Source organism: Ovis canadensis, chromosome 6, assembly GCF_042477335.2.
Source record: "Ovis canadensis isolate MfBH-ARS-UI-01 breed Bighorn chromosome 6, ARS-UI_OviCan_v2, whole genome shotgun sequence".
Classification (NCBI taxonomy): Eukaryota; Metazoa; Chordata; class Mammalia; order Artiodactyla; family Bovidae; genus Ovis; species Ovis canadensis.
The window spans coordinates 133,654,437-133,679,559 of NC_091250.1; the positions used below are offsets into that span (position 1 = coordinate 133,654,437).

The 25,123-nt window shown below is 67.6% G+C and overlaps 1 protein-coding gene across 11 annotated transcripts; it reads left to right on the forward strand.

Annotated features, from left to right (window-relative positions):
- Positions 1-1,364: 1,364 nt before the first annotated feature.
- Positions 1,365-25,123, forward strand: CTBP1 (C-terminal binding protein 1). 11 transcript variants are annotated; one of them, XM_069593317.1, is made up of 10 exons: positions 1,365-1,677; positions 8,640-8,831; positions 9,983-10,137; positions 18,386-18,530; positions 19,809-20,015; positions 21,487-21,701; positions 22,562-22,692; positions 23,240-23,367; positions 23,927-24,044; positions 24,269-25,123. In XM_069593317.1, exons 2-10 carry the CDS (start codon positions 8,825-8,827, stop codon positions 24,453-24,455), a joined length of 1,293 nt encoding a protein of 430 aa, XP_069449418.1. In that variant the 5' UTR covers positions 1,365-1,677; positions 8,640-8,824; the 3' UTR covers positions 24,456-25,123. The 11 variants fall into 11 exon arrangements, with proteins under 11 accessions (XP_069449418.1, XP_069449416.1, XP_069449424.1 ...); XM_069593323.1 differs by having other exon boundaries at positions 1,421-1,677; positions 24,272-25,123; XM_069593319.1 differs by lacking the exon at positions 1,365-1,677 and adding an exon at positions 1,874-1,992.

The window sequence follows — 25,123 nt, forward strand, 5'->3', positions numbered from 1 at the left end:
AAGCGGGGAACCGGAAGGCATCAGAAACAGCAGATGCGGCAGTGGGGAGGAGGACGCCAGAATGAAGCACGAGGCAGGCGCGGAAGGAAGGCTGGGAGAGAGGCAGGGGGGTGCCGGGGCTCTCTGACCCACCCCGTGCGATGAGAAGCTGGCAGGGCTCTGAGCAGGGTATGGCGGAATCCGATTTCCGTTCTCACGCTCACTGCGCAGCTTGCTGGGCTGGAGAGGGGCAGGTGACCCTGGGCTGGGGCCCGGGGCAGGAAGGAGAACCCTGGTCTCGGACAGCAGGGGCTGGAGGAGTCGCCTCAGGGGCCCCATCCTGTTAACTGAGAGAGCCAGAGGGGTGTGCGGGCCAGACACGTGCCCAGGTCTGGGGGTCCGGGCTTTCCCTTGTGAGTGGTTTTGTCTGTGTTCAGGAAAGTTCTCTGAGACTTGCTGAATGTTCATTTAACCCTGTTTTCTCATTTCCCCTAAATGTTCTAATAAACCCAATTTGGGAGGTAATCTCACAGGTGAGTACCAAGCACGAATCTGTAAAAGCATCTGTTCTGTGGCTAGATGCCCAGTTCCCCTATCGACGCTTATCAAACCCACCCACACTTTCTCACTGGCTTGTGGATGTGCAGGATGTGGAGGCCAGCTGCGCTCAGCACGGTTCCTCGCGTTTCACCAGCCCACTGCTGTCCTGCTCAGTGTGCTTTTCACCTGTGAAGACAGGGGCACTGCCCGTCTTCAAGGCCACCTGCCAGCATTCCCACTGCCAGGACACCCCTGCTCTAGACATCACGGTCTCCCAGGGTCAGCCTCCGTCCTTGCCCATGACCGGAGCACCTTGACCTTGGGGCCTGGCGACCCCCCACCCTGGAGAGCCCTCCTGACCCTCGAGTGCCAGGACCCCTCGGGAGTTCTGGAACGAAGCACAGGTCGCTCGCTGGGGCTGGGGGTGGGGTGGGGGAGGTCGGATTTACACCGACTTCGGCCACATACCTGGCCGCTTCCCAGGGACCACTTCCACAGCCCCGGTTCCGGGGGAGCTGCCCCGCCCGGGCCTGTGCCCTCCTCGGTCCCCGGATCTCAAGCACAAGGGCCGGTTATCTCAGAGGAACCTCCGGGGGCGGCGCCGCTGCCTCCCCCGACCTCGTGGCCCCAAGGAGCCCAAAGGACCCTTAAAACCCGGGGTCGCAGACGCCGCTCGCTCGGCGGCCGGCGCGTGGGTGCGGGGATGGGAGCACTCGGGAAGGTGCACGAGGGGCTCAGCGGGCTCCAGGTCGGGGGGCCGCGGCGAGAGCGCGCGCGGGGCCCGCGGGGCGCCCGGCAGGTGCGGCCGGCGGGGCGGGGCGGGGCGCCGGGCCCGGGGGGCGGGCGGGGCGGGCGGGCGCGGCCTGCAGCCGCCCGCGTGGTCTGCGCGGCGCCCGCTCCTGGAAACAGGAGGCCGCCGCGCCGGAAGCCCCGCCCGCGCGCGCGCCCTGTCCCCGCCCGGTGGAGCGGCTGCTGGCGCGGCGCGGCGGCTCGGCACGGCGGCGCCCGGGCGCAGGCAAGCGGGCGGAGCGGCGGACGGCGCCCAGGCCGCGCCACGCGCCGGGCTCGCGGCGGAGCGCGCCGGACTGGTCGGGGCCCGCGGCCGCCCGCACCTTTCCATGGGCAGCTCGCACTTGCTCAACAAGGGCCTGCCGCTCGGTAAGGCCGCGCGCGCGCATTTCCGGCCGCGGGGGCGGGGCGGGGCGGGGCCGCGGGGGCGGGCGGGGCGGGCGCGGGCGCCGGCTTTGTGTGCGAGTGCGCGTGCGCGCCGGCGTCCGCGCGCCGGGGGCCGGGGCCGCGGGGGGCGTCGTGCGCATGCGCGGGCTGCTGCGTGCGCGTGCGCGCCGGCGTCCGGGGGGCGGGGCCGGGGTCAGGGCCGCGGGGGCCGCCGCGCGCGTGCGCGGGCTGCTGTGCGCGAGTGCGCGTGCGCCGCCGCCCCGCCCGCCCGCCCGCCCGCGCAGGTGACACAAAGGGGTGCGGGGCCCTCAGGACCGTGGCGGCCGGGACTCCGCGCCCGAGGCGGGGGCCCTGCCGGCCTGTCCGCCCTGCGGTCCCGGCTGGCGGGGCTCCTGCCGGCGGGGCCCCGCAGGGAGGCCGGGCGCGCCGGTGGCCCCGAGTCCTCTGGGGCTGGGCCTTCCGGGGCTTTGCGCCCCCGTGCACTGCGGCCCCGCTGTGGAAACGTCTGACGGGGCGCGGCGGCGGGGGTGACACCCGGCCCGGGCCCGTGTCCGCCCGAGCGACCGGACGGTTGTGGCCGCGTCCGTCTCACCCCGTCCCCTCCTTGCTCTGTCAAGTGTGGGGAGCAGGCACACTCCGTGCCCGGGCGGCGCCCCGAGCCTGCGGCCGGGGGCGGCCCGCGGTGGGGCTTTGCTGGCCGCCGCGCGCCGCCGCCGTCGGGCCGGGCCGTGTCCACCTGTCACTGCCCCCGAGCAGGCCCAGCTCCCCCGGCCGGGCCCCCCTCGCGGTGGGGGCGCGTCCGGGCCCCGGGCTCCGAGGTCTGTGGACGCAGGAGCGGCCGTGGGTCCGGGCGGGGCTCCCTCTGGCCGGTGCCTGCCTGCCGCGGAGGGTTCCCCCCCACCCCCGGCCCTGGGCTTGCCGGGAGGGCGGCCTGTGGCGGGCAGCCTCCTTTCCGGTGATGCTCTTCTCTGTGGTTGGTTAGGACAGGCTCGCTGTTGGGGCGTGCGATGGGATTGGTTTTCTTCCGAGTCCGCCCCGAGGAGTGATACCACCCCTCCCGTTTGTCTGGATGACTGGACAGTTGGGTCGCACATGAGGGGTCCAGAGTGGGGTCTGCAGGTCTTACCCCGCGGGGGCACCTTCTCCCTCTCCAGGATCCCCCCACCCAAGTCTCAAATGTATGTACGCAGAGGCAGACAGATACTCAGGAGAAAGCTCGTCTCCAGCAGTGTGGACGGGCGGGTGCCCTGTGGGTTAGCGTCTCCTGTCCATTCTTGCACGGGGCGGCATCCCTGAGCCTCTGGACGAGTGGCCGCAGCAGGCAAGAGCGCAGGCCTGGCGCTCAGGGAGCCCAGGCTGAGCCCCTGCCTGGTGCATGGTCGTGGATGCCTTGTGTTCTCTGCGCTGTGGCTGTAGAGGGGCTGGAGCGTTAGAAGTGGGGCCACGTGACTGAGCGGGTGCCACCTGTCAGGTGGAGGGGCAGGGCGGGGGATGGGGAGGGTGCTAGGCCCTGGAGGTAGGGGGCAAGGCTCAGGACCGGGGTCCCTGTGCAGACTGTCCCTCCGGAAGGCAGGAGGGTGGCGTGCAGGGCCGCGGTTTGTTTCACAGTGAACCTGCCCCTCTCTGTCACTTGATTTGGGTGAAGTTTTCCTGGGACTCTTGAGCATCACGAAGGTAGCAGGGCATGCGCACACAGGTGGGCGTGAGTGAAGACGGTGGCAGAGATGAATTCGAGTGGCGAGGAGTCTTCGTGACACATACATGCCTCGCGTCACGGCTTTTATCTAGCACGTGTGCGGGGCGCCTTTTGGTTTCTGAGGAGCTGAGGACACTGCGCTGTGAGGCTGACTCTTGGTGGGTGGGCCTGCTGCGGGTGCTCTGAAGCCCTGTGTGCCTGGGGGAGCCCCTGGCCTTGCCTCCAGGGGCTCAGCATCCACCACAGCCAGACCCGCCCTGTCAGTGTGGCCAGAACCCTGCTCAGACGGCTGTGCTGGGGGCAGGGGTGAGCTGGAGAAGGTGTGGCTGCTGCCGGCTCTTCCGACAGAGTGACACGGGGGTGGGCGGGGGGCCTTGGTGTGTCAGCTGTGACTCGTGGTCAGCCAAAGGGCACATCCTGACCGATGGGCCGGCTTTGCAGAGGAGGATGGGAAGGTACCAGGGGCAGTGACGCATGCGCTTCCTGCTGATGAGGCGTGTGCAAGGGACTGCGGTGACCAGGGGGCCGCAGTGTGCAGGCCGGAAGCCTGGTGGAGCGTGGGGGCCGTGGGGCCGGGGAGATGGCTGGAGGGCTGGACGTGGGGTCAGGGACCCTGTTCGTGGCTGCAGAGTTTGGAACTTGAGTTTGAGGCGGCAGTTCTGGGGCTGGAGCGGAAGCAGAGGCTGTTCGGAGGTGAGCTCTGGGAGTGTCCCCTTTCTGCACCAGGCGGCGTGAGCCAGCGCGTGCCCCTGAGCCAGTGCTGCGGGTGCGCTGAGGCCTAGGCCCGGGCTCTCAGGAACCCGGGGCGTTCTGCAGACGCAGGGATGTGCTGTGGTCAGTCTGGGGGCCCAGCGACTCTGGTGGCCCTGGAGTCTGCCAGCCACAGCCCCGGTCTCTCCTGGGGAGCTGTGCCCGAGGGTACAGCCCAGGCGCGTGCTGGCTGGGGGGTCGCGGGGCCGCGCGCCCGGTGTGTGGCACAGGCGGGAGTGAGCGCGAGACGGTGCAGAGTGTCTGTCCCCCACGCAGCTCCCCGCTGCCGGCAGCGCCCCTCAGCGCGGCTGTCAAGTCACAGCCCGTGTCCCCAGCCGCCCCCTCTGATCCCTTTCATCCCCGCTTGCTGCTATGTGGTGTCGCTCCAGGGCGCCATCTGCCTGTCCTGGGGTCTGGGAGGGGTGTTGACGCGGGTGCCTGCTGGGCCTTCGCCAGTGCCCTCCATCCTGGTGGGCCCGAACTAGGCAGCGGCTGGCGTCGACGTCCACCTTGGCCCTGCAGGTCCAGTCATCGCTCTCTCCCAGCATTTGCCTGGGAGCCGGGGGAGCTCAGGGCTGTGTCCAGCTCTCAGAGGGGCTTCCTCTCTCACCGGCCGCTGCGTCCCCCTCACTGTGCCGCTGGATGCAGGCGTGCACGCTGGGCACTGCCCCCCGTGACTGGCTCCTGATTCCCGTGGCCACGCTGCCCATGAAGCCTGTCCTCTGCTGTGGGGCCAGCGTGGTTCCTGTGTCAGGCTGGCCATCAGAAGTCCCTGCCTCCCCATGTGCTCACCGAGTGCCCCCAGAAGCCCAGCCTGGCGGAGCTTGTGTCCTGGTCTCAGGACCCCAAAGGTCGACTGGCACCCATGTCCATCCCTGAGCAAAACCAGAGAGGGCAGGAGGGGACCAGGGAGGCTGGTGGGGGGTGAGACTGGGAGGAAAAGGAGAGTGAAGTCTAGTGGGGAGGCTGCAGCCCAGCAGGTGCAGCCCCTCCCCCTCCAGCAAGTGTGGCCCTCCCCCCAAAGCATGTGCTGCCCCACCGAGCAGGTGCAGCCCCCCAGCAGGTGCAGCCCCTCCCCCTCCAGCAGGTGTGGCCCTCCCCCAGCAGGCGTGCCTGTCTCCATGCCTCTCCTCCCACCCCCGGCACACCTACCCCGAGCGCCCACAGCACCTCCGTGGGGTCAGCAGCTGCAGGGAGGGAGGGGAGGGGGCCGGGCCCCTCTGCCCAGGGCCCCCTCTGCCCAGAGCCCTGGGTCTGGAGCTGACCGGGATGGCGTGTGGTACCTAGGAACCTGGGGCTGTCAGGAGGTGACCCATCTGCTCCTCGCAGCCCTGCCACTGAGGGGACGGAGCCTCTGCCCTGGCAGGTGCCCTGACTGTCAGCCAGCTGCCTCCAAGATGGGCCCTCCCCACGGTCACTGGAGTCACCCAGGGGCAGGGAGATCCCCATCGCTTCTGTCCCCAGAGCTGCTTTGAAAGCCAGCTGTGTGTCAGCTCCAGACAGGGCCCAGTTTCTGGACAGGGTGAGGGGAGGTGTGTCTGCAGTCTGCAGGGTGAGGGCCCTCTGGCTGCGACCCCTTCCCCTCTGTCACTCCCACCCCTGCTCCCCTGGGGGGAGGAGTGCAGACCCCCATGTGTCCCCTGAGACGGATGGCTCGCCCAGTCAGGGTGGGGTCGGGGGCCCGGCAGGACAGCCCTGCACCCACAGGGGGCATGGGACGTGTCTGGGTGCCACCACGGGGCCATGCCTGCTGGCCACGGGCCTCGGTCCCTGCGGGCGTCCTCCACCCTCCTTAAAGGGGCGCCATTTGCCTGGAAGCCGGGAGGCGCCTGTGCAGGGCAGGGGTGGCGCGGGGCCCTGAGGCTAACTGTTGGTCCGCCCTGGGCGTGACCGCGACCCCCCAGGTTGTCCCTGCAGCCCCGAGTCAGGCTCTGCTGTGGGTGTGCTGAGCAGTGAGGTCACTTACGGGCTGCTGCGTGCCTGTTTCTAGAAGCCAGGCGGGGCTTAGCATTTTCACCCCACGAGTGTGCCCAGCGCTAGCCTGGAAGTTTCTCGACCATGGTCTTGCGTTACCTCCAGCACGACTGGACAGTCCAATGCCCAGGTCGTGGCCGCTGGACCCTGCCGTCCTGCCCACAGGGCCCTGGGACTGGCGCAGAGCAGACTCATGGGGTCCATCCGCCGTGCCCGCCAGAGGGCGCCTCCAGTCTGTGTGTTGGTCTACCCGGGCCCTCCACCTGTCCAGACTGGCACTGGAGCCCCCAGGCCCACAGAGGGTGGGCACCCCCTGCCCCGTGGGGAGGGACGTGCCGGTCCCTGGCTGCTCGGCACGGCAGAGCTTCCTTTTGAGGCCCTTTTCACAGCGGGTGGCCCGGCGGTGGGCACAAGAGCCCAGGGTCCCAGCTGCCATACCAGGGCCGGAAGGGCGTGGCATGGGGCCTCGCTTGAGGGGCGGAGCCCAGCCCTAGGCGGGCAGGGCGCTGGTGCCTGGGGGCCCGTGAGTGACCGCGTAGGCCCATCAGGCGCCCCCCACCCGCTTCCTGTTTCTCTGGGGTTTAGGGAGGAGGTTGGGGGAAGCCTCCTGCCGGAAGGCCGGCTGTAACTCCTCTGGAGCCCCATCACCTGCACGCGCAGGTCTCCGGGGGCAGAGGGCCGCACAGAGGCTAGCCCCACTTGGCCGTGCAGAGGTGGCTGCTGTGGCTTGCCCCCTGCTGCCCCTGCAGTCTGGGCTGTCTGAGTGCCCTCTCCTGGCCCTGCCCGTCGGGGCACAGGGGTGGGCCAGGGGGCCATTGCACTCGGCAGAACACCCCCCACCCCTGGTTGTGATACGTTGTTGGGCATGAAGCTGGGGCCCCAAGGCAGCTCTGCTGAGCCAGGGAGACCCCAAGGGGGGCCAGCGTCCCTGGCGGCTGGCTCGCCACCTGGCCGGGCATCTCCCGCCCGTCAATGTCCCCGAGCGCCTTCTGAGAGGCTGAGGCCTGGGGGCTGGCAGTGAGGTTGCTGCGGTTCGGTGGGGTGACGTCCTGTCCCGGGGCCGTGTCTGCGGTGTTGGGGGGATACTTGCTGTCTGACGGCTAGTGGAGGATGGTTTTCACGGAGTGAAGTTCAGGCAGAGGAGCGTCGCTGTTGGCACCATGGAAACGTCGGTTTCCCGCGTTCTGTGGTTCAGAGAGGAGCACCGCTGCTCTGTATGAAGGGAACCCAGTGTGTGTCTGAGGCTCCGGTAGTGCAGCTCTGGGGCACCGAAGTCCTTTCACGACGGGGCTGCCGTCCACGCTGTGGGGACTGGGGCCCAAGGCGTCGTGACCCCCGCTCATGGGCATGTGGAAGGTGGCAAGCAGAACCCAGATGCCAGGGGGCTTCAACCCTCACGGCCACGCGGGGGTGACCCTCAGGCCGCGCGGGAGCTGGCGATGGGATTGGCTCGGGTGCGGGCCGCCCGCCGAGTGGTGGGCCCGGGGAGAAGCAGCCTGCTGGTGGAGGGGCTGTTGGAAGGGGGCCGCCTCTGCCCTGCGTTCCGGCTTTATGGCCTGAGCCTGGTCCGCTGGCCAGGACTTCTTGGGAGGAGCCGGATCAGGAAGGATTCGGGCAACCCAAGGTGTGGGTCGTGGCTGGGTTGTCCTGCCCTCAGGAGGGCTGTGCGCAGATGGGAGTTGGGGCAGGGGGCCTCTGGACGTCACTGTCCGCGGGTCCCAGGAGTCTGTGGGGCTGGCGTCCTGCAGCCCGACACAGCTGTGCAGCCCAGGGTAGGGTGAGAAGGAGGCCTGCTTGGCGCTCTCTGTGGACACAGGCCCTTTCCCTGGCAGCTGCTTTGAGGGGGACAGGGCGCCTGGGCCATGGGCAGGCGCCCATGGTCTGCCCCGTGCTGGGGTGGCCTCACCCCAAGATGGTGCACCGGGCGCGCGGGGTGGGGGCTGGGTGGTCTGTGCTCACCCCCAGCCCCTGATCCTCAGCCCACATCCCTGATGGCGTGTGACCCGCGTGAGGGCCCCGTCATGACCCAGCCACTGTCCAGGGTCGTCCTTCCCCCGGAGCTGTCTGGGGAAGACCACCTCTAAATCTAGCCCCGGCCGCAGGATGCTGCCCAGGGGGGCCAGTGCGTGCACTGGCCTGGGGAGCCCCCGCTTCCAGGCCTGCAAAGGGTTGTCCAGGTTGGGGTCTGCATTCCGGGGGCCTCTCCCCAGCAGCCTCCACGGAAGCCCAGTCTGTTTGCCCCATCCCAGGCTCAGGAAGCGATGGGCCCCACAGACGTGTTCCCTGGGCCGTCCACCCTCCACCTCTCCCAGCTCACGCACAGGGTGACGTCTGGGGGGTCCCGGGCGTGTGGGTACGACCTTTGGGGTAAGCCTCTTGCCTCTGAGTCGTGGCCGTGGCCTGGCCGGTCACCCCCACACCAGGTCCCGCCCGGTGACCGTGGGTCGAGGACGCGGGAAGCCGGGCTCAGGAGTCCGGTCGGCCCTTGGTGGCGTTTAACGTGTCTCTTGTGTTTGATTTTTAGTCAGACTTTGACCCCGCGCGGGCTTCGGTGGTCGCTGTGGACGGGCGCCTGGGAGCTTTGGTTCACGACAGTTAAAGACGTGGGGCGAGGACGCAGTGACAGGCCGCGGTTCTGCCGGGGGCTCTGAAGACGGCCGCTTTGGACAGTCGAATTCATGGTCGCGGGAGCCGCGCCCATACTGAGCGATGGCAGGTTGGTTTGGGCTCGGGAACGCGAGGCTGCCCGAGGAGGAGAGCCGCCCGGTCCCCGAGCGTGTGGGGTCAGGCCAGGGACGCCCCAGGGGCCCTCACCTTGGCCCTGGGCTTTGCTTCTGGAAAGGGTCCCGGGGGAGGTGCCGGCCAGGCTGCAGGAGGTAGCAGGCTTCTCTGGACCTCCCTGCAGACTCACCGTGGCCGGGGGTCGCTGCTGCCCCGGCGCTGCCAGTTGGTGTCCTCTGTCGGGGCCCCCGTCCGTGCCCCCCTGGTTGGTGTCTGTCAGGGCCCCGGTCTGTGTGCCCCGCCGGCTGGTTCACTCAAGGCTCCATGAGCGTCTTCTGGCTAAGAGGCCCCTGGACCCGAGGGCGTAGTTCTCAGGGCTGCGTGGGTCGAGGTTTGCGAAGTTGAAGCTGAACGCAGCCGTGGGTGGGCGTGTGCCACGCCGATGTGGGTGCTGTTCCCGAGTGAGACGCTCTGTTCTTGCGGGGGGTGGTGGGGGGCTGGAGAGACCAGGGCGGCAGTGACTGTGTCCCCCGCGGACGGAGGGGCCTGGCGCTCTGCTGGAGGCCCAGGGCCGGGTCCGATGCAGGCCGTGGAAGCGGCCGCCTCGCGTGTCTGCTCGCCCTCCTGTGTGCACCTGGGCCTCGGGAGGGAGGAGGGAGTTTCTGACAGCCCTTCCGGCTCTCGTTTCCGGAGGTCAGGGGCTCAGGCTGCCTTCCCGCGTCTTAACGCCCTTCTGCCTTTGCTGTTCCCTGCTAATCAGACGTGCGGGCAGAGGTTGTTCCGGCTGTAGCCGGCTGGGTTGGGTTCAGGGCAGCAAAGCTGCAGCCTGGTCCGAGAGAGAAACGTGAGGCACGCCCGTGAGCCCCCATGTTCCGGCCTGCATGTCTGACGCCAGCTGCAGTGCAGAGGACCTGGGGCTCTGTGTCCCCAAGGCCCTGATTTGTGGCGCGGCGTCACTGCCGCCAGTGGTCCCTCAGGTAGCAGTGAGCTGTACCGACCGCCCCTGGCTTTTTTTAGTTTATTTTTGACAAAGATCCCGGTGGCTGGACGCACAGAGCTGGAAGTCCTCGGGTGGGCTGCGCGAGGTCCGCGGCGGGTGGGCTGAGGCCCCGGCAGGGAGCTGAGCGTCTGGGCCTGTCGTTGCAGGCGTCCGACCCCCGATCATGAACGGGCCCATGCACCCCCGGCCCCTGGTGGCGCTGCTGGACGGCCGGGACTGCACGGTGGAGATGCCCATCCTGAAGGACGTGGCGACCGTGGCCTTCTGTGACGCGCAGTCCACCCAGGAGATCCACGAGAAGGTACGCTGGCGGGCGGGGAACAGCTGCCTCCTGGCCTGCCGGGGGGCATGGGGGCGTCTCTGTTGTAACCAGGTCTTCCCCAGAAAGTGGCACCTCAGACTCAGCTGCGGTGGACGGTGCTGGCAGGGGGCAGGCGATGCCCCCGCCCGGCCCACACTGATGACAGCGGAGGCGGTTGCTGGGGTGCCCCGATGCCCCGATCCTGTGCCGTGTGACTGCAGCTCTCACGACTCGAGTCCCGGAAGCTCCAGGCTCCGCGGGACGGGAGTACATTAATCTGGTTTCTGTCTAACAGCCAGCTAGACTTCAGACCACCTTTTCCTGAGTCAGGTGAGGAAGCTGGATGAAGGTTTATAAAACCTCGGCACTTTGGAGAGCCCGCAGTGTTGGGAGAGGCCCAGACGCTGCAGGGTGAACTTAGGCGGTGGCCAGGCCACGCCTGCCGGCCTGGCACACCTGTTGGGCTGGCAGCAGCGGCTGAGAGGCGGGGCGGCTTTGGCACCTTGTGAGCCGGTGAGCATGGCGCCCCTCCGGACCCCGGCGCTGGGCTGGGCCAGACCCGCCCTCACGTGTCCACATCTGGCCTGGACCGCCCACAGCCTTGAACGCTGGTGATCGAGGCCCCCGCCCTGTGCCTGGGAGGCTAGCAGGAGGGAGGGGACGGTTCTCTGTGGGGAGAGGCTGTCAGCCTGGGCCCCAAGTCATCGTGCAGGACACGGCTAGTGCACCGCCCAGCGCGCAGACGAAGACAACCGGGCCTCGGGCGGGGAGAAGTGAGTGAGGGCGTCCCCGTGGCTCAGATAGGAAGGGACCGCCTGAACGCGGGAGGCCCGGGCCCGATCCCTGGGCCAGGAAGAGCCCCGGAGAAGGGCATGGCAGCCCACTCCAGCGTTCCTGCCTGGAGAGTCCCGTGGGCAGAGGAGCCTGCGAGGCCACAGTCCCTGGGGGCGCAGAGTCAGACACGACTGAGCGACTGACACTCCACTTTCACTTTCTCGGCTTCCCAGATGGCATTAGTGGTGAAGAATCCGCCTGCCAGTGCAGGAGGCATTAAGAGACACGGGTTTAATCCCTGGGTCAGGAAGAGCCCCGGAGAAGGGCATAGCAGCCCACTCCAGTGTTCCTGCCTGGAGAGTCCCGTGGGCAGAGGAGCCTGCGGGGCCACAGTCCGTGGGGGCGCAGAGTCAGACACGACAGCGAATTAAAACTAAACAAACCTGAGTGGAAGAGAGACAGTTGACAGGGGCCCCACGAGGCCAGTGGGCGGCTGCTGCCACAGCCACAATGTGGAAACCAGCCTGAGAATCCAGGAGGAGCCGGGAGCACAGGAGGGGCCGGGAGCACAGGAGGTGGCGGGAAGGTCTGGAGCGAAGCAGCCGCGCTGGCGAGAGAGAGCGGGGCATTCGCCGGCCGCGTGGGTGGCCGAGGGTGGGAAGGCAGCGGCCCGGGCAGAGGCTCCAGGTGGGGGCCTGAGGCAGGAGCCAGCCTCCTGCAGGAGCCTCAGGGACCCAGGGCCGTGACGGGCCAGGAGCAGAGCCGACGGAGGGGGCGGAGCCCGGTGCTGACGGGGGCACGGACTGCAGGTGAGAGAAGCATCGCGGCCCCCGGGCCCCAGGGGGTTGGGCCCCCGAGCCGAGCAGGCCCGGGCTGCCCGCCCGGCGAGCCCCCGGCCAGCGTTTCTCCTCGAGAAGCAAGCCCCATGGCCACCCTGACCTGCCTGAGAGCCCCCGGCGGCTTCGTGCCTCGTGGCTGGAGCCAGACGGAGCCCAGCCACCCTCGGCCCGGGACCTAGGCCCGCGGCGTCTGCGCGGCCAGCAGAAGGAAGAGCGCGCCGGGCTCTGGCCTTGGCCGGCAGGGGCGGCCAATCATCACCCTGGCCCGTCTCCGTGACCAGGAGGCCGAGGTGCCGGGTTCACGTGCTGACGGGAGGGTGTTTCTCTGTGGCGACAGCAGTCCTGCGTGGAGGCGGCGGCTCCTCTGATAGAACGTGACCCGTAGGCAGCTTCCTGTGAGTCTTACGCTGTTTCAAACTGAAAAGATCCGTTTAGAAAGACCAGTAGAGGTAAGAAAGAGAGTACAGGGAAAGCTTTCAAGAATCAGGAGCAGGTCTTCCCTGGTGGTTCAGTGGCGAAGAGCTGCCTGCCAGTGCGAGGACACAGGCTCAGCCCCTGGTTCGGGAAGGTTCCACGCGCCACACCTGGAGAGCAGCCTCTCTGCTGCCACCAGAGAAGGCCCCCACGCGGCACCAGAGACCCAGCACAGCCAAAACTGGACCACCCGATTAAAAAAAAATTTAAAATTTTAAGCAATATTAAAACAAGTTTTGCCAACGAATTGGAAAACTAAGATAAAACGTGTCTTCTAAAATTGTAAGTTATCAAAACTATTTCAGCCAGTTACTATAAAACCCAAATAAGCTACTCAGTAGGCCCCTGGGCAGGGGCAGGGCCCTTGGCTTTGCAGCAAGCTCTGCCCACCCCCAACCCCTCCAGGCAGGCGGCAGCCCCCCCAGCCGGCCCTCTACGTCCTGAAACCCATGGGAGTCACACCAAGGCCCCGCCTGTCAGAGAAGAGGCAGAAGTGTCGGGGAACAGAACCTTCTGCTCCAGACAGAAGAGACGTTAGGGCCGTGTGACCGCTGTTCTTAGGCCGGAGGGCTGCCTGACTGTACACCGCGCAGGACGCAGCAAGAAAGGAGTCCCAGGAGGGCTAGAGGAGCTCTTGGAAACTAAATGCAGGAGCGAAAAATTTAAGTTTTAGCAGGAAGCTTGGAAGACATAGTCCTGGGAAGCCCAGAGGGAAGGTGGAAGCGACGAGGAGCGTGGAGAGACACAGGCTCCCCGGGGTGCCGGACCCCAGTGCAGCCGCCCGCGGGGGCTCCCGCTTCCACCCCCACGTTGAGCCAGGGCTGCTCGGGTGACCCAGTCCTACCAGGGGGCTGTGCAGCCTGAGCGCAGGGCTGTGTCTCCTCTCTGCCAGCCTGGGTGGCACAACGGCGCCGAGTCCGTCTGCCAACAGAGGAGCCGCACAAGACGCTGGTCTCACGCCGGGGTTGGGAAGATCCCCTGGAGAAAGGCGTGGCTATCCACTCCAGTACTCCTGTCTGGGAGATCCCGTGGACAGAGGAGCCTGGCGAGCTACAGTCCAGGGGCGGCAAAGAGTTGAGCACAGCCCAGAGGCAGCCAGGTGTGACAGCTGGAGCCTGGGCAGCCACCCAGACCTTGAGGGGAAGCTACACGGAGCTTGGGGACAGCGGGGCAGCAAGACAGAAGTCCAGCACCCCGATGGCTGTGGAGCTGATGGGGTCCCTAGACCACCTGGCTGCAGGCACTGGGGAAACACCAGCTCGTCTTCATAGCTGGTTGGATATTGGACATTTTCACCACAACGTGAGAGAAACCTCAGAGCTGAAAGGAGGCTCCCGTGTTCCCACCACGAGCCCAGGACAAGTGGCAGGGGCCCTCGGAGGCCCTGGTTCAGGGTTCACACTTCACCAGCGCCAGGGTGGGGAACAGGAATCAAAGTGGCCCCAGGTGGGTGCACCACCCCTGGGAGAAGGGTCTCAGCTGGGATTGCTCCCTGCCCCCAGCACGCAGACCCTGAGGGGGCGTCTCGCCCCTTGGCCGCTCCCTCTGAAGCTCTTGGAGGAAAGTCAGGCCCCTACAAGGTGGAGGTGGCCGTGGAAGAGGGAAACCTGGGGTCCTGTCGAGGGCCGGGCCAGCTGGGAAGGACCGGCACACTCAGGGAAGGGTCACGGGGCTCCAACGGGGACCTGTTCAGCGGAGTCCCAGCAGGGACGTGCCGAGGCCGGGTGAGACAGACGTAAAGCGCAGGGGGACTCAGAGCAAGTTGTGCCAGTGGGGGCCTGCTCAGGGGACCTGAGGGACACTGGTCAGCGCCCTGTGCACGCGCCCCCCCCGGGAGTGAGGAGCGTCCGCAGGGGCTGTCCCCCTCCCTCGCCCCCGACAAACCAGGCGCGGCAGCTCTGCAGGTCCTGTGTGGGAAGGAGGGGCCATCTGGCTGTGAGGCAGCCCAGCGGTCTCCCCACGGAACAGATCCCATCGAACAGGGAAGAGGCGGGGGATGGAGGGATATCTGCAGTGCGCGCACCAGCTGGGGGTTGGCAGCACACAGACCCCTCAGAGGGCAGGAACAGCAGTCCCCGCGGGGAGAGAACGAGGGCGGGGCGTGGACCCGGCCCAGCAGCCTGCAGGAGTGGATGACCCGGCCCCACCCTGGGGGCTCACAGACACCCGGGGAGCCGGGCCCCCACGTGCCCGTCTGGCGGTGCTCCCGCGGGCCCCTGAGACTCCCGGGGCAGCCGGGCCCCCGCGTGCCCGTCTGGCGGTGCTCCCGCGGGCCCCTGAGACTCCCGGGGCAGCCGGGCCCCCGCGTGCCCGTCTGGCGGTGCTCCCGCGGGCCCCTGAGACTCCCGGGGCAGCCGGGCCCCTGCGTGCCCGTCTGGCGGTGCTCCCGCAGGCCCCCGAGAATCTGGGCTGCAGTCTTCCGCCCACCGCCCTTCCACCTGGGCCGTCATCCGGAAGCCCCTGGGGCCATCTGGGAATGTCAGCCCTGGGCCTCGCTGAGGGTGTGTGCACGCGCGCGTGCATTTATCTGTGTGCAGGTGTCCGCGTGTGTGTGTGTACACGTGTGCGTGTTCCTGCATGTGTCTGCGTATGTGCGTGTGCGTATGTGCTTCTGTGTGCAGGTGTCCGTGTGTGTGTGCGTCTGTGTATACACGTGTGTGCGCATGTGTTTTGTGTGCAGGTGTCCGTGTGTGTGTCTGTGTGCAGGTGTGTGCACGCATGCATGTCTGTGTGTGTGTGTGTGTGCGAGATGCTGGGAGGGGAGCCTCGAGGTGAGGAGGTGCCCAGCCCCCCAGCCACGCCGTGGCCCACCCCTGGGCTGGTGCCTGGCGGGCACCCCTCAGGCCCCGCTGTTCCCAGTGCCTTGCCAGGCAGGCCGTTAGCCCTGTGGATTTGAGAGCACTGAGTCGGTGACAAGCTGGTCGCACAGCAGGGGGAGTTTGGTGGGAGTGGACCCTGGGAGGTTGATGGCATACTGGGGGTGTTGCGGCCGCTTTGCAACCAGGAAAAGGGTCACGAGGAACCAACAGGAGTGGGGCCCAGGGCCTGGGCGTGGTGCAGTGGCCCTGCGGTGGGCTCACCCTGAGGTTGATGTACCGCAGGACTGCCCTGGGAGGCGTCCGGGCTCCCCTCTGAGAACGCTGCACCTAGTACCGGTCCCAGGGATGCTCGGTAGAAAAAGGACCAGGCGTGGAAAAAGGGATTTACCCAGAACCGTATGTGTGTGAGCCACACCAGAAGTTCAGATCAGTTCAGTTCAGTCACGTCTGACTCGTGACCCCATGGACTGCAGCATGCCAGGCCTCCCTGTCCATTGCCAACTCCTGGAGTTTACTTAGACTCATGTCCGTTGAGTCGGTGATGCCATCCAACCATCTCATCCTCTGATGTCCCCTTCTCCTGCCTTCAGTCTTTCCCAGCATCAGGGTCTTTTCCAACGAGTCAGCTCTTCTCATCAGGTGATCAAAGTATTGGAATTTCAGCTTCAGCATCAGTCCTTCCAATGAATATTCAGGGCTGATCTCCTTTAGGATGGACTGGTTGGATCTCCTTGCAGTCCAAGGGACTCTCAAGAGTCTCTTCCAACACCACGGTTCAAAAGCATCAATTCTTTGGCACTCAGCTTTCTTTATAGTCCAGCTCTCACATCCATACATGACCACTGGAAAAACCATAGCCTTGACTAGACAGACCTTTGTCAGCAAACTAATGTCTCTGCTTTTTAATATGCTGTCTAAAGTTAAAGCTAAAATCATGGTGCCCACTGGCGTGCGCCTCACATGAGGTTGGAATCGCCAGGTGTTGGGTGGGTAGTGCCGACGGGCAGATGTGCGTGGGGTGGTAGCAGCAGGGCTGGAGCCTGAAAAGGTTTGTGGGGAGCTGCCCGCTCACCTCAGGAAGACCAGCAGACACACTGGGAGCCGCACGGTCTCCCAGGTTTAGAACCTTCCAGACGGCCCTGGGCCACACCTGCTGCCTCGCGGCCCAGGACGCTCGAGGACCCCTTCCCATCCCACCCGCCTCAGCCGCCCCCGGACACACACCCCCCTCACCCCGCCGTCCAGGCCAGACCAGGCTCCACGCGGGGCCTCCCCTCCCGATGCTGGCAGCCACGTGTCCGCCTCTGGTTCCAGCGCCGGCCCGCGCACCCACAGTGGGCGCTGACCTCTGCCCACACGCAGCCCGCCCCCAGCCTTGGGGGCCTCCTCACAGCCCCGGCCACACGGCGCGGGGTGGCCGGAGGGGCCTTCCCAGGGACCTGCCGGCTGAGCCTCCTGCCCCACCACCCAACCCGCCCCAGCCATGTGCCCTGGCCTGTGCCCCTGCCCACCCACGTGCCCTCGTAATCCCTCTGCCTCTGATGCCCGCCCACTGCGTCACGCCGCCCTCACCAGGCCTGCGTCTGACCCCTTCCTAGGAGGCCGGGGCGGCTGTCAGGACTCGGCATGGTCCCGCAGGCCCACTTGTGTGCCCGGGGCTGGGATCCCTGGGTCCTCTGAGCAGGGAGGGCCCGAGCCAGGCTGTCCGCACCTGTAGGACCAGGCCCCAGGCCTCTGCCGTGCTGACGGCCGTTTCTGCCTTGGACCTTTCTCCCCTGTGCTGTGTCCTCCGGGCCCCCTCGGCCAGGAGGACGAGAAGGAAGACCGCACCAGGCTCGAGGAAGCTGCATTCTGGGGGCCCTGTGTCTGGCTCCATTGGAGGCCCCGTGATCATAGGAGAGATGAGCCCGGGGCCGTTGGTCGTCTGACAGGCTGCTGGCTCCTGCCCAGGGTCCCCTCTCAGCGCCCACACCCTGCACTCGCTGCGTCCGCTGCAGGCCGGCCGCTGCCTCGGCCCCTTGCGGCCCTGGGAGTCCAGCAGCCTCCACCCTCCCAGGGACCCCGGGTCAGCACGGGGCGCTCCGTCCAGAGAGGGGAGTGTGGCCGACAGGTCCCGTGGGCACCCCATGGCCTCTGAGACATCGCAAATTGTACCGGCCCATTAGCAGGGGATAAACTGGGTCCCCAGCTGTGGCCGGGCTTCCATGGGCTCCCTGTGGCCTCTGAGATGTGGATTGTACCAGCCCGTTAGGGAGGGATGAACCGGGTCCCCAGCTGCAGCAGGTCCTGGAGTCTGTGATGCATTGGGTCCAGGTGGCCCAGTTCTGGGGCCCCGCCCTCGGGTCCAGAGAGAGACCTGGTAGGTCCCTGGCTGTTCAGAGCATATCTGGAGCGGACCCTCCTTCCTGGCCCTGGGCTGTGGCCCCTCACCCCCAGCCAGGCACGTCCCGCTGGTGGCCGGTGCTGGCAGCACGTTGGGTTCAGCCAGCGGTGGGGTGGGTGGGGCTGTGCACGCATGCAGGTAGGGGCTTTGCTGGGGCGCAGCGCGAGCGGACCCCTCGGGTGGGGAGGACTGTGCGCCAGGCTCTTGGGAGACCCTGGCAGCTATCTGCTGATGTGGGCCTCACCTGGGGCGGCCCTGCTGAGACATGCACACCCTGTCCCCGCAGGCATCGTGAGCCCCTGTGGTGGGGGTGATGTCCCGGCCACGCTCCGTGGGGTAGAGGCCGAGCTGGCAGGCCCCCCGCAGGGTCTGCACTGGCCAGGCCAGCCTCTTGGCTGAGCGCACATAAAACCTGTGCCCGCACTCGACGCCCCTCCAGTGTGGGGCCAGGGGAGGCCACCCCCAAGGTCCATGGTGCCCAGGACAGAGGCCTCAGGCTGCAGCCGCTCCCCAACCCTTCCTGGGGGAGCGGCCCGCCCAGTGACGGTGAGGGGTGACCACGTCTGCCCCTCCCGGTGTGAAAGGGTGCCGTGTGCCCTGCCCCGCGGCAGCTCCTCTTCTGGGAGCGGGTCGTGCATGGCGGCATGGCTCCCCCCCCGCCATCGCTGGTTCTGGGGGTCTCGGGTCCTCCCAGTGCCCTTGTTTTCCATCTGTTGGGGCGTCCAGTGCCCAGGGAGAGGGCAGCCCCCTCCCCACCTCCCTGTGTCAGTCAGGCGAGCCCCGTCCTCTCTGTCGACCCGGCAGGTGTCCTCGGCGTGTCTGCTGGGTCGCCGTCACCCTCGGGTCACAGCAGGTGCTCGCGCGGGGACCGGGCGGCCTCCCACCCAGACAGCCTGCTGTGCCCACGGGGGCGCAGGCTGCTCGGGGCAGCGCCAGTCAGCACGCTGCCCTCGCTGCAGGTCCTGAACGAGGCCGTGGGCGCGCTGATGTACCACACCATCACGCTGACCAGGGAGGACCTGGAGAAGTTCAAGGCTCTGCGAATAATCGTGCGCATCGGCAGCGGCTTCGACAACATTGACATCAAGTCGGCCGGGGACCTAGGTAGGCCGCTCGGGACCCTACCCCGCAGCCCTGCCTGTCGCCCTGGGCACAGCCTCGCTGCTTTCAGTCCGCCGCGCGGAGGGGGCCTGGGGGCCAGGGTCCACGCGGCTCTCCGCATGTGGGCCCCGCGCCAGCTCCCCTCGGGCAGGCGTGGGCTGGCGGCACCATCCCTCAGGAGGCCTGGGCCTCCGGCAGCGCACCCGCCCTCCTGCGGAACCCCCCCGGGACCCAGGCAGGGGCCTCGTCCAGGGGCGGCCAGCAGGCCTGGGCCGGGGTTCTCACAGCCCTGTTCACTAGAGGGGCCAGGAAGGAAGTTTCTGCTGTGAGTCAGGACACCCGGGAGTGCGTACATGCTGGTGTGCCTATGGGGGTATGCGTGTGCTCGTGTGCCCGCACGCTCGAGCACACGTGTGTGCCTCGCACCTGCGAACAGACTTCCTCGGGCTCTGTTGGGAAGTTCCTGCCTGCAGTGCTGCTCGGCCGCGGCCTCTCGGTCCCCTTTGAGTTGGTCACCGCCTTGCGGGAGGCTGGGACTCACTCAGCCACGGCACCTGGTCCCTGTCAGCTCAGAACTGCAGAAAGAGTTGCTTGCACCGGCAGCAGCCATGCGTCTCGGTCCACCCTGCCTGTGCCCGCTGAGCTCTGTCCCCCCAGTGCCCACCCCCCATCTCCCATCTCCACGGAGCGCCCACCTCCCCATCTTCCGTCCCCCCAGCATCCACCCACCCCCTGCCCCGTCTCCCGTCCCCCCGGCGCCTACCCCGCCCTCTCCTGTCCCCACACAGCATCCACCCCACTGCTGCCCGGCAGGCTGGGTGCTTTCTGAGCTGGCGTGTCCCTGGGCCTCGTGCCTGCTGACGGAGGTGGTCCTCTGCCTTTCGATTTCACCAGCTGGGGCTGCATCCTTCTTGCAGGGATGTCTGAAGTCCTGCAGGGCCTGGTCTCTGTTGGGCGCCGCCTTCTTTCCGAGTGATGGGGACTCCAGCTCCTCCTGCTCAGTTTTCCGTGCACCACGTGCCCCCCCCCAACCACCCCGCCCCCGCCCGCGTCCTCCCTTATGCTGAGGGGCGGCGGGGGGAGGAGCAGGGGAGGCTGCTGCTTGGGGAAGAGTGGCCTGGCTGAGACCCATTCCAGGAAGGTCCAGTGGCTGGGGGTCCAGGGCAGGGGCAGGTAACCTGCCTTGATCTTCGGCCTTCAGGCCAGGACGTGTCCCTGGGCCTGTCCCAGGTGACACCCGAGACCATCCCAGTGACCGCCCCGCGTGCCTTGCATCTCCAGGAATTGCCGTCTGCAATGTGCCGGCCGCGTCCGTGGAGGAGACCGCCGACTCCACCGTGTGCCACATTCTCAACCTGTACCGCAGGACCGCGTGGCTGCACCAGGCGCTGCGGGAGGGCACGCGCGTCCAGAGCGTCGAGCAGATCCGGGAGGTGGCCTCCGGGGCCGCCAGGATCCGCGGCGAGACCCTGGGCGTCATCGGACTAGGTGCGCTGGCCTCTGCCCGCAGCCGCCTGTGGACGGAGAGGCCGGCCGGGCCGGGCTGTTGGCAGGTCCCCGGCCTGGGATGGCTGTCCAGCCACGGAGCAGCGCTGGGTGGCTGGGTCTCTTAGCTGCCCCAGGAGCAGCAGGCGGGGCCACACGCCCACCCAGGTGCTAAGTGCCCTCAGGAGCGGGGTCACATCTGCTCTGTGGCCGGGGTCATGCGTGGCCTGTGGGCGTCCACGCTCATGCCCGCTCAACCTGCTGAATGCTCAGGGCTGTGAGGTGGGGGCGAGGGGGCCGCCCTGAGTCCTGTCCGGGGTGGAGGGAGGCTGCTCGCTGCCCCCCTCGCTTGCTCTCGTGCCCTGCTGGCCAGCGCCCTGGGCCCAGGTAGCAGACCAGGGAGCAGAGGCGTGCTGGGGCAAGGCCTCGGGGGCTGAGGAAGCGGGGGAGGGAGAGTGTAGGCGGAGCAGCCTGCCCTGCCTGGGGGCATCCCATCTGTGATCCCCAGGGTTCTCCACAGCAGAGGCCCCCGCTGTGCAGCTGTGGGGAGCTGCAGGGCAGAGACGCACCTGCGTTAGCTCAGGTCAGGACCACGGGCGTCTGAAGACGTGGGGACAGCCCACTCCTGATGTGACTTGCTGTCCTGCTGGACTGCTCACACAGACACTGGGCTGGTCAGAGCCCCATAGCTGTGCAAGCACCCTACACTCAGCAACGGGGCCCCTGTGCCCGGAACCAGCCAGAGTGAGGCCGGTGGGCCCTCTCGGTGTGGTGGAGGAGGAGGAAGGGGTGCAGGGTTATGTTCCTGGCGGGTGGGTTTGGGGCCACATCCCATCTAGGCAGTGCTGGTGCAGACATTGCTGGGTGGTCAGGCCCTGGAGGCCGCATCCTAACCGGCTCCTGGTTGTCCTTGGAGGCTGTCAGACCGGCCCTGGGGACCCCGGCCCTGGCTGGGTGCTCCAGCCCTCCCCGCGCCCCTCTAGGGACCCCCAGAGCCTGTGTGCCGGTTCCCTTGGCCTGAAAGCAGAGCGGTGGCCCCGATGGCATGAGCTGAAGTGGGGATCTCGGTGCCTGTGCCGCTTGCAGAGCCCAGGGTTGCAGCTGGGGTGGCTCCACACTGAGGCGCTGCGTGCAGCTCCCAGGGACCCAAGACCCGTGCAGGGGCAGCTGCCGGACACACAGTTGCACTCTCCACATTTGTCCGTGAAAACGGAAGCCCTCTTTAGGCTTCCCTGGGTTTGAGGAGCCGGGTGCCGCAGTGCAGTGGCCGAGCGGGGGCTCCTGGCCTGCATCGCCCGCCCGCAGAGCCCGTGGGTGCTCCAGCCGCTGCGGCGCTGCCTGTGGCAGGTCCGCTGGACTGCTGGGTGCCTGTGCTCCCAGGGCCCCAGCCCTTCTCCCTGAAACCTCGTTTCCCATGCGCCCACTGCCTGGCCTCTGGGGTCAAGCGCATGGGGTGACGCCGGTTTCCCCCTAGGGCGTGTGGGGCAGGCGGTGGCACTGCGGGCCAAGGCTTTCGGCTTCAACGTGCTCTTCTACGACCCCTACCTGGCGGACGGCACAGAGCGAGCCCTGGGGCTGCAGCGGGTCAGCACGCTGCAGGACCTGCTCTTCCACAGCGACTGCGTGACCCTGCACTGCGGCCTCAACGAGCACAACCACCACCTCATCAACGACTTCACCGTCAAGCAGGTCTGCGCCCGCGGGCCCGCCGGGGGCGGGGCGGGGCGGGGCGGGGCTGGGGGCGGGCCGAGCCGGGGGCGGGGCGGGGCGGGGGGCGGGCCGAGCCGGGCCCCTCCTGGGTCCCGGGCCTTTCGAGTGACTGTGTGCGCACAGGCTTCTGTGTTGCGAGCGCGTGCAGTGCACACACCTGGGTGTGGGCAAGTTTGGATGGCAGTGGCCCTCCACGTGTGTGCACGTGGGTTGTATAGATGTGTGTGTGTCCATGTTTCTAGGCTTGTGTCTGTCCACACGTGTACACACACACGCACACATGGTTGGGCTTCCCTTGTGGCTCAGCTGGTAAAGAATCCGCCTGCAGTGCGGGAGACCTGGTCCCTGGGTTGGGAAGATCCCCTGGAGAAGGGAAAGGCTACCCACTCCAGTGTTCTGGTCTGGAGAATTCCATGGACTCTATAGTCCATGGGGTCGCAAAGAGTCAGACACGACCGAGCGACTGTCACGCACGTGCGGACACACGCACGCGTGGTTACATATGTTTCTGCGTGTGCACACGTGTGCGCGTGGGAGTGCCGGCACATTCTTGTGCGCACACGTGGAGCTGTGACTGTTGTCTGCCCCACGCCCCCAGCCCTGTGGAGGGGGAGGCCGGACACTGTTCCCACAGGCTGGGCTGGCCTCCAGGGGTCGGGGGGTTGGTCAGGCCGTGCCATCCGTGAGAACCAATGAGACCTGGACAGACAGGAGCCTACCAGGGAAGAGCCCTGCGGTGAAAGCGGGGTCACAGGCAGTGCCCCATCTCGGAGCAGGGGGAGCCTCCTCCACAGCACCAGTGAGGGGGCGTCTTCAGGCCCACTGTCTGTCCTTCCCAGATGAGGCAAGGGGCCTTCCTGGTGAACACGGCCCGGGGAGGCCTGGTCGACGAGAAGGCGCTGGCCCAGGCCCTGAAGGAGGGGCGGATCCGCGGCGCGGCCCTGGACGTGCACGAGTCAGAGCCCTTCAGGTGCCTCCCGCCGCTCCTGGGGCCCCCAGCATGGGGCCCGCGTGGCTCCTGCGCTGCGCTAGCCTGGGCTGGCCTGGTTGGGGTGGGGCCATGCCCACACGCGGCCTCCTGGCCCTGTCTTTGGCCAGCCTGAGCTTGGCCTAGGGTAGACCTTCCTCCAGGGCCAAGCCAGGTCTCGGCGGGAGGGGAGCTCAGCTCTGCGGGCCAGGACAGCCCCAGGTCCTGCACTTGGGGTTGGGGGAGGGCTGAGACCAGGGCCCCCTGCCAAGTGTCCAAGGCCGCTGGCCCCCAGGTGGCTGTGTATAGATGCCCCGGCCGAGAGGCTGTCGGGCAGCAGGGCCTGGGGGGGGCGGTCCTCACCCGTGGAGCCTGCAGGGGTGTTCAGGGGCCCCAGGTCTGAGAGCTCAAATCACCTACAGGGGGCTGGGCGTGTCCCCAGTTGAGACCCTCCCCGCTGTGGTCAGGGAGGGGCTGGGCAGATCTGACAAGTGGGGGTGGGCTGTGGCCAGGGTCAGGCTCTGACCTTTAGCCTCTGACCTCTTTGCAGCTTTAGCCAGGGCCCCTTGAAGGACGCGCCCAACCTGATCTGCACCCCGCATGCGGCCTGGTACAGCGAGCAGGCCTCCATCGAGATGCGTGAGGAGGCGGCCAGGGAGATCCGGCGAGCCATCACAGGTAGGCGGGGCGGGGCTGCGTCCGTCTGCTGGCGGGGTGAGGGGGTGGGGGGCGAGGGGGTGGGGGGCGTGGGAGTGGGGGGCCCAGGCTCCTGTGGGGGTCTTGGGGGCGGGGCACAGGTTGGGCGCGGCACAGGTTGGGCGCGGAAGGAGACAAGACCCAGCAGGGCCTGACGTTTCCACGCCGCAGACCCTGAACGCAGGGGTTCTTGGCTTCGTGTCTCTGACCCGCCTTCGCTGTCCTGGGGGTGTCAGCTCGTGTGTCTTTCTCCTAACCTTTGACGAAGTCTGTGTGCGAGCTTCCTGGGCGGGCCCATCAGCTCTGAAACCTCTGGTCTGAGCAGGCACCAGTGAGCTGAGGTCACCCGCCTGAGGCTGGGGGTCCCTGAGCTTCAAGGGGGACCCTGCCCAGACAGGCGCAGCCCGCTCTGCCTGAGGGTTGTGCGCCTGCGGGGGTGGCCCCTTCCCGATCAGAGCCTCACCGGGCCCTGGCGGCTTCCGGAGCAGGCCCCATCTTTTGCCCCCCCCCCCCCCGCCCCCGCCCCCCTCGCGCTTCTCAGGCCGGATCCCTGACAGCCTGAAAAACTGCGTCAACAAGGACCACCTGGCAGCCGCCACCCACTGGGCCAGCGTGGACCCCGCCGTGGTGCACCCCGAGCTCAATGGGGCCGCCTACAGGTAAGCGGGGCTCTGGGCCGGCCGTGTGCTCACCGGGCCCCCGAGGCCCTGGGCAGCTGGGGCACGCGCGCCCGAGCAGGCGGCAGCCTTCGGGGTGGTGGATGGGGCGCCGTCCTGGGTCTCGGCTGCACGGAGCGGGGCGGGACTGGACACTGGACGGGGCACCCGGCAGGCGGCCTTGGGACGGGGCGCCCCCCGGGCTCATGCGCCGCCTCCTCCCCCAGCAGGTACCCCCCGGGCGTGGTGGGCGTGGCTCCCAGCGGCATCCCGGCCGCCGTGGAGGGCATCGTCCCCAGCGCGATGTCCCTGTCCCACGGCCTGCCCCCCGTCTCCCACCCTCCCCACGCTCCTTCTCCCGGCCAAACCGTCAAGCCCGAGGCGGATAGAGACCACGCGAGCGACCAGTTGTAGCCCGGGCGGAGCTCTGCAGCCGGGGCGCCGGCCGAGCCCTGGACGGGTGTGTGCAGGCACGGTGCCTGCGGTGGCGGAGGCGGGCCGGACGCCGGGGCTGAGCTGGCGCCGCTGCCCGCGTCGACTGTAGTTGCCCCGTCCCGAGGGCCGGCCGCGCCCCGCGCCCCGCGCCCCGCGCCCTCCGCGTCCTCGTTAAGCAGCAGAAGTTAGTAGTGCGCTCTCCCTGAACGTCCTCGTCTGTGTACAGCCTCCAGAACAGCGCAGGTGTGCGTGCTCGCTGTGGGCAGGAGGGCCTCCTGCGTGTGGAGCGCCCCGCTCGGGCGGCTGGCAGACTTCTCAGGACAGTGACCCTCCCGTTTTCTTTCTACGCCACACAGCGCATTGTTTTTTCTACCTGCTTGTCTTATTTTTAGAATAATTTAGAAAAACAGAACCAAGGCTGTCTTTCCTAACTTTGGCATGAACCCCTTGTTTCCAACGAAGACGGCATCGCGAGGCAGCCGGGTGGGAGCGCCAGGCCTCCCTCCAGCCGCGGGTGCAGCGCCCGGCCCGCGGTGCCGTCCTGCTGATGTGGTAGGCTAGCAATATTTTGGTTAAAATCATGTTTGTGACCGTAACCATTTGTATGAATTATTTTAAAGAAATAAAAGTCCCAGAAAGAGCCAGCA

What these genes read in the sequence shown, in the direction of transcription:
- CTBP1 (XM_069593315.1), top strand. Translation starts at nt 1,638, where the DNA reads ATGGGCAGCTCGCACTTGCTCAACAAGGGCCTGCCGCTCG. An exon ending in CAACAAGGGCCTGCCGCTCG is followed by an intron (nt 1,678 to 9,982) that starts GTAAGGCCGCGC and finishes CTGTCGTTGCAG; the next exon opens with GCGTCCGACCCCCGATCATG. An exon ending in ACGACTTCACCGTCAAGCAG is followed by an intron (nt 21,702 to 22,561) that starts GTCTGCGCCCGC and finishes TGTCCTTCCCAG; the next exon opens with ATGAGGCAAGGGGCCTTCCT.